Source organism: Pagrus pagrus, assembly GCF_965226575.1.
Source record: "Pagrus pagrus genome assembly, chromosome: 11".
Taxonomy (NCBI): domain Eukaryota; kingdom Metazoa; phylum Chordata; class Actinopteri; order Spariformes; family Sparidae; genus Pagrus; species Pagrus pagrus.
In genome coordinates, this window is record NC_140195.1 from 22,242,744 (window position 1) to 22,254,862 (window position 12,119).

General features: G+C 42.8%; 1 protein-coding gene across 2 annotated transcripts in view; it reads right to left on the minus strand.

Moving 5' to 3' along the window:
• mgll (monoglyceride lipase) overlaps nucleotides 1–9,928 on the minus strand; it is a 39,834-nt gene extending 29,906 nt beyond the window's left edge. The window contains exons 1-2 of one of the 2 annotated variants that reach the window (XM_084367702.1): nucleotides 9,692–9,928; nucleotides 7,320–7,455 (exon numbers count right to left, since the gene is read on the minus strand). In XM_084367702.1, coding sequence (XP_084223828.1) covers nucleotides 7,320–7,447 — 128 coding nt within the window. In that variant the 5' untranslated portion in view covers nucleotides 7,448–7,455; nucleotides 9,692–9,928. Of the gene's footprint in view, nucleotides 1–7,319; nucleotides 7,645–9,691 lie in introns of those variants that run through there. The other variant, XM_084367703.1, reaches the window with a different exon arrangement.
• Nucleotides 9,929–12,119: the final 2,191 nt, after the last annotated feature.

Genomic DNA, 12,119 nt, shown 5'->3' on the forward strand with positions numbered 1-12,119 from the left:
ATCCAATTAGGACAGAGAACTCCATAAAGAGGCGGTCCTGTTTGCTCGCAGACACATAGATAGCACAATCCTCCTGTATGCTACTATGTCTGGCTATTACCGATTGTTAGCAACCAGCTAGCAAGCTTGTAAGCTACGACGTTAATTTCCCTTCTCAATATCTCATATTTAAATAAAGTGATGTACAATCCCATGAACAATATTCGAGAGGGAGTACACAACACAGTATAAAGAAAATAGAAAGAAGCTCAGCCACCTATTGAAAATGAGTAGTGACAGCTAGCATGTCCAAGCTGGCGAGCATTTCACAGTTGTCTCCTCGGTCCAATTCAAGACTTTTCAATGCTGTGTAAGACACTGTGTCAGACTTTGAATTCTCAGGTGACAGTGAGATTTAATTGGAGCACTTGGAGCAAAAGAAAATGGATATGACAGAGAAGAACAATGAGACAGGTGGAAAATGAGAAGGGAATGAGGTGTGACAAACCGGTATGGAAAAGAAAACAAGGAAAGGGAGAGTGGTTATAGAAGGTGTGAGTGTGTGCTGTGCAGAAAAAAAGACATAGACAGAGACAGAGGGGAAATTGCTGCATGATGGAGAGACATTTAGGCACAGTCAGCAGGAGGCCACAGCAGGAACGTTTACACCAGTCATACAAAAAGATGTACCAAAGAGTGAAAAACAAAAATATTGAAAATAATCCACTGAACACAGGGAGAGGACATTTCATCAGCTCACCTTTCTTCTTTGCAGACTGCAGATCTCAGTACACTGGAGCTCATTAGTGGTGCAGTTGCAAAGAATTACGTAAGAAAACGGAATAGTCACTGTGTGTTTCCCGAAATACTGACATGCAATCATATGCTTGGAGCTAAAAAGAGCCAAAGGAAGTGAAAGTCCTGATCCATGATGCAGGCTACACCCTGACATCTCACTCATAGTTCTATTTCTGATCAGACTTATCCTTCCATCACCTGATTTCACTAAGCAGCAACACTGCTTGAATAAAATACTGCCACTGGTACCACTACTGCTGTTTTTTCCACTTCTTTTTAGTGTTGGAATCCTTCTTCCTTCTTTGCAGCTTTGCATGTTTGTAAATCCCGTTTGCTCTCTTCTTATGTAATTGTAATTTTCTTTGATGTTTCTTCTCACTATTTGCCGTTGGAGCGTTCCACTTTCACTACGGACATCATCAAATTACATTTAACATGTTTCTATCTCTACAGCAGCAGAAATAAATCAAATTTACGGAAAACTAATAATTATATGGAGTGCTTTGATAATTATTTACACTCCAATTTGCACCCTCCATGTCTCCGGACTGATGCAGGAATTATACTATAATAATGAAATCAATAAATCACTGTGAAAATGAGCAACAGTGGATTTAACATTGAAAACAGACTCTGGAGCACTTCTCCTCCCTCTCCTTTCTCATTAACTTACAGTAAATGATCATAGCGGGCTCTTGGAATCACCTACTCAGTGAATATTATGGGAATACAAGAGGCCCTAATATTTTATAAACTGCATTACTTAGCCAAAATTTTCCCCCAAGCGCACACATGAGGGGAACCACTGTAGAGCTTTTAGCTTTGTAAAAATCCTCCACTGACGAGAGTAACAGTGGCAGTGAAATTAAGTAGCCTGGCCATAGAAACACTAACAGTGTCTGAAAGAGTTTCCTTCCCTATCAGCAAAAACCCCGATAACGCACGACCTATTTATACAGGATGAGTGTGTGTGTGTGTGTGTTTGTGTCTGTTATGTAAAAATACAGGTGTGCAGTGCATGTTTGGCTGCTAGGCTGGTCTCCATGTGAGTTCAAAGACCCTGTTGGATGTCTGTTGGAAGATCTGTCAGTCATTGTTCAGCAACTCCCCTCCACCCCTCCACCTTTCACCTACTTCCCAGTTCTAGTGACAAGCCTTTCAGGAGCCGGTGACCTTTGACCAAGTCTTATGTTAATCTTAAAAAGAGACAATTTTATTAAAGATTTGCATGTTGGAGGTTTGTCAATGATCCTTTTATTGTGTAATGCACACTGAATACCAAGCGTGTTAGCAAAATCGTGGACATTAAAGGAGCTATTTCCTTTCCGTCAGTGTTTTATAGGTGCTTGCACATGTAAAAGGTCTTGAAAATTAAAAAGGTCAAAGTCCACACCAACAGAAGAGCTCTCCCACAGAAAACACTGCTCCTGAAACACATCGTTAGTAGTCTCGCCTCACACACTACGTCACCATGTCACACATTTGCGTAAATTATGCCTTGTGGGTAGTTTAAATTGATTGCTCTGTTGTTAGCGGAGCTGGATCAGGCATGTGTGAGCTGACCAATCAGAGCTGAGTGGGTATTTGGGTAGAGGGGCCTTAAAGAGACAGGAGCTAAAACAGAGTGTTTCAGACAGAGGGGGAATACAGTGCTGCAGCACTGGACAGTATGAGAAAACTAATTAGGCATTAAAGTATGTAAACCTATTTTAGTAGTAACCCAAAATAAAATGATGAACCTGAAAATGAGTATAATATGTCGTCTGTAAAAGGCCAGAAGAAGTCTTGTCTTCCTGAATCTACACATGACAGGTTTCTGTAAGGAAGTTTGTGTTTGTAGTAGAACTGCAACAATTAATCAATAAATCAATTACTTAACTCTTTTTTTTAAACAAAAAGTCAAAATGTTGTCTCATTCACCTTTTACCAGCTTTGCAAAGAGCTCACTAGTGCATGTTTGGGGCTTTTTGGTCCCCTAGCAACACATTCATTGATTCATCACAGTTTTGCTATTAAACCAAAAATACATGTTCTCTGAAAAAGACCAGGATGGCTGGCTGACGGTCGGATTTCTGAGCAAGCAAACAAACTTAATAACTAGCTCCTATTATAATCTGTCCATATTTGCCTGCTGGCTGAAGGTGCCTTCCCTCTCCCTTTGGCTGATTTACAAAAAAGGACAGACATTGAACGGGTCTCCCCGACCAATTAGCTTGAGATCTAAACAATTTGCTTAATTTCCGCTTATATGCCGCTCTGTGCAATAAGCTGTGTCTGGCCTACAGTTGCTCCAGTTAGCTGAGTCAATAAATGTCAGCCTGGCATTTTCATACTGCTGCCTGTCACCATGGATACAGCATGTCACAACTTCAGTGGTGTTGACAATGGCGGTGAATCATCTGCAACTTTTTTGATGATTGATACTTCTTTTAAGCCAAAACACTCACTTGTTCCAGAGTCTCAGCTCTAAATATGTGCTGCTTTTCCTTCCCTTGTGGGATTTTAAACCAAACATCTTTGGGTTTTGGACAAAACTGGTAATGTCAAGACGTGGGCCTTTGGAAATTGTGACTCTTATTTTTAAAACTAATTTTGGCATTTGATAGCCCAAATGATCGATTGATTATTAGACCAAATAATTGTCACATTAACTAAAAAAACTCTATAAAAATTAAAATAATTGTAAGGTGCAGCCACATGACACACCGCCAATAGCAGGATATTATGAGAAGTCACTATATTATCAAAAATGTTCATTATCATGCACAGATTAATTTCATAAACATGCATCACAACAACGAGTTTGAGTGTTTTGGTCTCCAGGCTGCTGTTTGAATAAAACTGTCTGGCACAAAATCTCTTGTCTGGAGAGTTCAAAGCTTATCGCTGCACCAGCTGCTACTGTGGCTGATATAAAACTGCTCCTATCACAGGAGTGACGACGATAAATGCTCCTACTGTTTGAAGAAATAGTCTATAAACCATAAATGTACTCATTCTTTCTATAAAATACAGCATTTTAGAGAAGATGCTTTGATGAAACCTTTATTGTAAAAGCATCAGCACATCATGCTGAGCTTCTAATTCCTATTTCCTATTCATGCTCATGGCTATAACCAGTTTTAAAGCTAAATACTTCCAGTATAATTCTATTAGCTTGAGGCTGCGCTGCATCTACAGAGCCAAGCTGTGTCACATTGTGTTAAATTACTAATCTGACTGCTGCAGCGAGTGGGCTGCTGCGAGTCTGGAGGCTGCATGCATCCACCCAGACCACTGAGAGGTCTTTCATTGTGAAACCTCAGAGTACAGGGGCAGCGTGTGTTTAAAGAGGAGGTGTGTGTCAGAGTATCTCTTTCACGGCAAGGTGTAGGCTGTACGACAGACAACAGGCTGTCTCCATTAGTGACACCTACTCAGCAGTTTCACTCTTTGATAACATTCTGTGTGACTTTGCATTGAGAGATTTAGACGGCAGCGTGTTCACTCCGAACTTACATTTAACTCTGAGCAGCAGCAGATTACAGCACATTAAGACCTGTACATCAGCTCTGGGTGGCTTGACTGATGAGGGTGTGATTTAACTTAATAGCTTCTGTTTAGTCAGCTTGTAAAACCTGCAATAAACCTACCTCAGCCAGCTTTTAGGAGCTGCTAGCTCAGCTTGAACATTTTCATGAGTCTAGGTGTCGAGAAGGATTTAATTGTCCCACATGCAGCTTCAAATTTCGGTGCACAGCACACAAAACGGACCATATCTACAACACCAATCCATAAATCAGCTATTAAACACCAATATTGGCGGATGTATATACACAACACAATACACAGCATCTAATGGGGACGTTGCACGCCTCTCTTTGCTATGAATGCATCCATTTTCAGCATGGTCACTGGCTGGCCTCCACCGAGAAAGCTCTTATATAAGCCATCCAAAGCCTTGGCTCTATAAAGCAGTTACAACGCAGAGAGATCTGCAGCTATTTTAAGCCCACAGTGATTCAGCTTTCTACTTCCAAAAACCATGATTTGCAGGAGAAAAATAAAGCTGTTTTGGTTATGTCAGTGAAACTGCATTTGCCATTTCGTTTATTGATGCTTTGGGCAAGAAGAGTGGGACACATTTTTAGATTTGGTTATTCATCTCCAAGAGTCTTGTGGACGAGCTTTAAATATATTAGCATGTTGTTGCATAAGTGCATTTTTGCTCATGCGGTAGTGTGGGCATGGCTCTGGGAAAGGGCTTCTGTTTGACCCCAGTGAGCCCTCAGGCCTCAGTGGCATTGTGGGTAATTGAAAGGTCAAATATTTATCCCACTGCCTGTGCACCATCATATACATTTACAAGATAACTAGAGCTGCCAGAGCGCATCAGGCAGAGTTAAATCCAACCACAAAAAAAACATGCCATGGTTCGCTATGCACAGATATCTACACACAGGTATACAAACACCCACAAGTACAAATACAGAATAAATCAGATGACTGTGGAATAAACACACACACATACACACACGCTAAACTTTCAGCCATGGTTTATGGACCAATTATACAGCTGATGCACAGACACAGTGTCAGTTAATGAGTCACTGCTGTGTGTGTATGTGTCTAAGAGATCAGTAAAATCTTGACTCCAGATGTTTTGTGGGCCTCCCGTTCCTGTCGCATCTTATTCCTTCAGTGCTCTCACACTACATGCAAATATGTGGTTTGTAAGTGAGCGTAAGTGTGACATCTGCGTTGTGTTTCATGCATCGTCACAGCCACATGTGGGCAGGGAACTTAAAACGGCCGAGAGAGCATAGAAAGGTGGCCTCCAGCCTCAAAAATGCGGAAATACCCCAGTTCAACTATTAATCATGTAGTCGTGTTGTTTGAGGTCTTTGTGGCTAGGCGACAACGTTTTTCGATTTACACTGTTTCACACACCAGAATGACCGATGAGTCAGGATCTCAGGCCTTTTGTAAATGAGTTATGATGCCGATCATTAGGGTTGGAAATATAATTCAAATGAACTACAGAGAACAACCTCAAACCACAAGGGGTTGTCAGTATGAGGAAACTGATGTCAGATAGATGACATTTAATAGCTGGTGTTTCCTTGTGCAGAAAGATAAAAGTTGTGTTTTTCAAAATAAAGTGATGGGGAAATACTGATGTTCCTGTTCATCTGTTTCCTTTTATGTTTGCACTGATGCATGACCTGATTTTGTAAACTCAAGTGAGCCATGTACACAAAACAAAAGCAAAAAGCAAGACTGTTTTTCTAGCGTACCTGTCCTTCATTGTATAAATTGAAAATAGATATTAGGGGAAAAGGACAGGTGCTCAAGGCTTGTTTAAGGTCTATCTGTGCAGAGTGTAAAGAGCTGTAAAAGTGGGATTTAGAAATTGAATAAACTTCATGGTGCTTTAAGTTGGAAGCTAAACTGCATTGCTTGAATAACGGCCGGGAGCTAAACTGCATTGCTTCACTACGGGCTGCATTGCCGGCTTAACCAGCACAGGTGTACTGTTCCTATTGGTTTGCTCATGTTAACAGGTAGAGCAGCCACACAGCCCACTCTGTAGCTCTCTCTCTCTCTGTATCTGTCTCTCTCTCTAAATGAGGATGAAGGCAAATGAATCATCATTAACATTCTGCAGTTTGTTGTCCTCCCCAGCCCCAAACAGCTGATCTCAATAGTGTAGCCTACTGTTTGATTTATTAACAACAAGTTCAAATAACTGCTCCTGGGTCTTGTTTTTTTCTTTTTTTAACAGGGTCATGACCCAGTATGAGTCACGGGTGCATCTGGTGGTCCACTGTGGGGAGATTAACATAATTAAAATGTTCTTTAACGAGCTTGGGTCAGCATTGTCCAGATTCACTACAGAATACCCCAGATTGATTTTCAGTTTTTCTGACTAATCTCATGTTGTTGTCTCATTTCTACCCAGTGATGTTTTTGTGTCGGACATAGTGATCATCTAAATATGAGGTCAGAGGGACCTTAATACGGCCCACAATAAACTCCGATGAGGATGGTGTATTGTTATAAGCATGGACCTGTTTGCATTTATTACTGTTGAGTTACTGAGTTACAGCTGTAATATATTTAACAATGAACAACGTGGGCTACTTTCCAGCCAGCAGTGCTCATAATAATGTAACCCTATGGAGAATAACATAACCAGTAGATGTTTAGAAACAACACATTCCTGGTGCATCTGGGAGAGAGTGACTGGAGAGTTGTTTGACCAGCCACAGAGCTACAGAAAGTATTGAGTGTGGAGGTTTGTGGTGAAGAGGTAGATGTGCACTGACCAGACAGGGTTATGTCCGGGACTGCACACATGTCTAAAGACTAACATGCAGGACCTTAGAAGAAAGTCCTCATGTGACTCCAGGACTGAGAGCAACCATGTGAGCAGGATCACAAACTAAAATGGTTTTAAACAGCACTCTCCTGGCTGCGCACTGTCTCACACACGCAGGCGACAGGGGGACAAACACAGAGACACACTTCCCTTTAGTTTTCGCGCTCGGTTCTCCACTGACCTTGGCGGGTCGGCGGGCTCCCAGTAGCGGCAGAACAGGTGCAGTCCGTCGGCGTTGACGATGTGCTGGAGGTCGGTGTAGGGGACTCCCTGCGGGCTCCGCCGCGGAGCAGCTCCCGGCTCGGGCATGGAGGGGTCTGCAACAGAGACACGGAGCAGCGATAACAACACATCGCTGCCGTAGAGGTAGCAGCTGAAGCCGGCGGCGAGCAGGCAGGTGGCGGCGGTGGCGGCGTTCATTGTGTAGCGGGTTGTGCGTTTATGGTGGTGCGTGTTTTAGGAATGCATCGGAGATGGCACGGTGTGTAACTAATCCTGAGCTGCACACACACACATGCACACACACTCACACACACTGGCTGTGTTGTCAGAGCGTCCGCAACGACCGGCGTTACGTCATCAGACCATATGCTCTACTTCCACAAGGTCTCTCTCTCTCTCTCTCTCTCTCTCTCTCTCTTTAATTCAAATGAATTCAAATTAACTTTATTGCCATGACCATTATTATAATCATTATTATAATTAGGTTGTTGCTGTGAGCAGTGGCGATTCTATAGTCTGATGAGGACCAGGGCAGAAATTTCCCAGGGGCCCCCCTAACGTCCATTCATCACCATTATTTTTTTTAAATAATCAACGAAAAACGTACAAAGCACATTAGTAGAATGTTCTGATACAAATAACATTTAAATAGCAGAATAATTCAAACCTAAATTAATAACTAAACAACTTCCTCATTGTCACATTGCGAATATCCCACATTAGAAGGCCAGCTGATCATCAACACATAAAGTAGGCTACTGTTTGTGAGGCAGCAGTGTATAGTGCCTGTATAGGACGTTTAAGGGGTTTATAGTTGGCATTGCCAAACGTGCCAATACGAGTGACCATTGTGTGCTCCTTACCCACATTTCTTTGGGGGGAAAAACAACAACAATGGTCTTCAACATCCACTATAGGCCTACTACAACAACAAAACAAATCATAAATGCTAAAGAATAAAAGGATAAGATGATCTGTCAACATATTAACAATAGAAATAAGACACCGTTTAATTACAGTGCTGAATGTGGTTACAATGAATAGATCTATTTCATTTTTATTCGTTTCATTTTCACTAATACTTCCTCTTCTTTCTCACACGTGTGCTTCACCTGTCTGTTGTTCAGCCTTCAAACACTGAGCTGCTTCACTAAAAAACAGGACCTGTCCCTGGCAAAACAAATCAGTTTGACTTGAAATGAAAAAAGCAAAGATTCTCTCTTTGCACTTGTTTTTCTTTCCCCACCTCTGCCAAACCATGCAATGCTGCACACACACACACACACACACACACACACACACACACAATCTTTGTGTAGCCTACTTCTCTTTTTTCCTGCATCACTGAAGTCGTCCCCCCATCAGTCTCATTACACACGAGGCTCCCCTGGCATCAGGTCCAGCTGGGTACTCAGTATATCTGCGTAGTCTTAATGGCATGTGCAGCATTACAATGAAGTGGACGGTGTGTGTGCCGCCTGACACACGGCCAGAGATAAAAATAGCTCTTGAAGGGCCCGTGGAAGTATTTCCTGAGGTGATCGGTGTGAGGTGTCGTCTTTCTGGTCCAGTGACCTGACAGCCGGGAAGCTCCGACCTCTATACTGAACGGGTTATAGCCAGTGATAAGTAAACTATGTGTCTGTTTGTTTATGGGCAACATAGAAAAGCTTTTTTCTCTCTCTCTGCTGGTACTTCTACCACGAATTCCTGTTTTGCCAACGTGAATGCGCGCAGCCTACACTGACTTTGAGTGATTTTTACCCACAATAGCAGACAGCATTCCTGCTCTGCGGGGCTCATCTCAGCTGCATATGACAGAACCATGACAGAGCACATGAACACCAGTGGAAAGTCTGCATCACACTTGTAAAAACAATCGTTATTACTACACTTGCAGCTGTGCGTATGAGTGGGTCCTTTATTGGAAACCTTCCCCACTGACATGTGTGCGCAAAACCTCCCTTTTGTTTTCATCTCTGCTGCAATCCACCGTTCCCACCTTCGTGCACATGGGAGAGACTGACTGACTAAGTGGACAGGAGGAGGAGGAGGATGGTTACTGGCTGTGCGCTTCAAGAGAAAGAGCAAATGTGACATAAAAGCCACGCAAGGAGCCGATTCATCTGGTTTGACTGCCAGCTGTAAGAGTGGAGGACGCGCTGTGGCATCAATGTTATGGTCGAAGATGCGAACATCACCGCAGAAGTGCAAGTTACACTGGTGAAAAGCACAAGGTGGAGGGACGCTGACGATACGCGGAGTGTCCATGAGGTCAAAACTGAGTCCCCGCAGACGCGCCGTGCCGAGAAGTGACAAGATGGTACCAACCTGTGCAGGAGCGTCTCCAGTCAAGTTTCAGCTTCTTCTCGGACTCCCCGATACCTCTCTCGCTCTCTGTAGCTCTGTCCCCCCCCTCTCTCTCTCTTTCGCTCTCGTACGTGTGTATGTCTCTCTGTCCCTCTCTCTCTCTCTCTCTCTCTCTCTCTCTCTGATGCTCTGCTCTCACCACCCTCCAAGAGAAGAATGCAGTCAGCGACGATTGGGGAGAAACTAAATAAGTATGCACGCTCACACCCTCTCTCTCTCTCTCTCTCTCTCTCTCTCTCTCTCTCTCTCTCACACACACACACACACACACACACACACGCATGCACACACACTTTCCCCCCACAGGCAGAGATACAGCTCTTCTCTCGCCCCTTCTCTTTAGCCTCATCTACTGTAAAAACTGAGCCCACATGGTTCACATGTTGCACATAGCAGTCCTATAGTCTGATCATTTATTAATAGTATCATGGGTGGATGGCCTCTCCTTATTAATTGCAAAGCTACACCCGATGACACAATTCCTCCATTCCTTATATACCATTACAATGACTCTCACAGAATGTTTTCCATACTCTCTCCCCTCTCACCTTCCTGTCTGTCAAAGAATAGATCTCAAAATCCTGCTGTTGGTTTGTAAAGCTCTGAATGGCTGAGATACATGTCTGACCTGCTGCTACCTTATCAACCATCCAGACCTCTGCGGTCGTCAAATACAGGTCTGCTTTCAGTCCCTAAAGTCAAAACTAAACATGGAGAAGCAGCGTTCAGTTATCACGCACCACACATCTGGAACAAACGGCCCAAAAAACTGCAGGTCCGCTCCAACTGTCACCTCTTTTAAATCAAGGCTGCCGACCTTTTTGTTTGCCACTGCCTTTTACTGAAGCAATTTTAGGGCTGTGATCAATATCTTGAACTGCACTGTAACCTTTATTGTCCTGTCTTTTTTAAACCTATTCTATTTCAGCTTATTTTCTATTTTAACTTTTGTGTTTTTTGAACTTGTTTCTAATGTCTTTTAATATAATTTTATGTCCCTGTTACTTTGGGTTGCCTTGTGTCTGAATTGTGCTATACAATTAGACTTGCCTTGCCTTCATTCATATGTGTTTAGATTTAGGCAAGTCAAACTGTTTGGTTAAAGCAGCATCACGTGTCACTTGTGTGGGCAGCGAACAAGCTGTAAATACCACATCTAGGCCTCTTATAAAGTGTTTATGGTGTTGTGACTTGTACACATAACAAAGACGAATATGGGAACATCTGATCGTCAACCTGAATGTAAACAATGCCGGTTTCAAAATGGTGTTGTCAAAAATATCGAAATATCAATAAATATCGATGCTGAAGATTTGAAACCGTTTCAGTAATGATTTTCCCCGGTATCAATACTCTGTTCTTTCACACTCTCTCTTCCCGACAGCGACACACACACACACACACGCGCACACACACACACACCCCGTTTCAGCGTCCACGCCTCCTTCCACTGCTCTGACTATGATCAGAAGTTATTTATCTTAGATGCTTTGTGCTTTTTTGTTGTGTCAGTTTATCCCCATGGTATCCAACATGGTATCCAAATATAGATAGTTTTCAAGGTATTGTATCAAAGTTAGTTAGTTTCGTAGCCCACTGGAGTTTCCATCAGTATAGGGGTGAATAATGACTGAATTTTAGTTTTTGGGTGAGCTGTTCCTTTAAGTGTAGAGGACATGCATTCAATGCGGTTTGTTAGAGCTGAAGGATACACAAAATACATTCCAGTTGAGTAACATGTCAGCATTTGTTTACGGGAAAACTCTTTCAGGTGACGTGTTGGACTTGATAGCATACAGTTGCCTCTTCACATGTCCAGCAGACTCAGAGCAACATTAGCACTCACCACATTTTTCTGGCCAGTCACTAATCACTCCTCCATTTGGTGCTGGGTGGGTGTACAGTCAGTTTATCAGAGCTTTTACACTTATTAAGGCTGTGAATGAGGTCGATGACAGTGGTGAACCCGAGTGGTAAAGTAATGAGCTTGAAGATGCTAAAATGCGTGTTAGAGCCGTGCTGCTGAGTTGGTGTCAGATCTCAATTTTGTCACCAAGAACAACCACTTACACATGACAAACAGTAACTTGACCCAAATCATAAAATATCGATTAGTGCAGCTTTAATGTTGGGGACAGATCGATGTCTGAAGTGTAAGGAACTAACACTTCAGTCTGATTACCAGACTAGAGAAGATGGCAGTCATGGTTAAAGTGAAACTTAACAGCCACTGAACATCTTGTTTTTGCTGACCTCTAGTGGAGTTACGTCTCTGTGCTGCTGTGATGTAGAAGTGTACTCCTGCATGTAGTCAGTGCACGATGACGTCACTTCTGGGTGTGGTGACAGGTGTAACGCTTTCTTGGAATATGATTCACAGCTTTTCTGT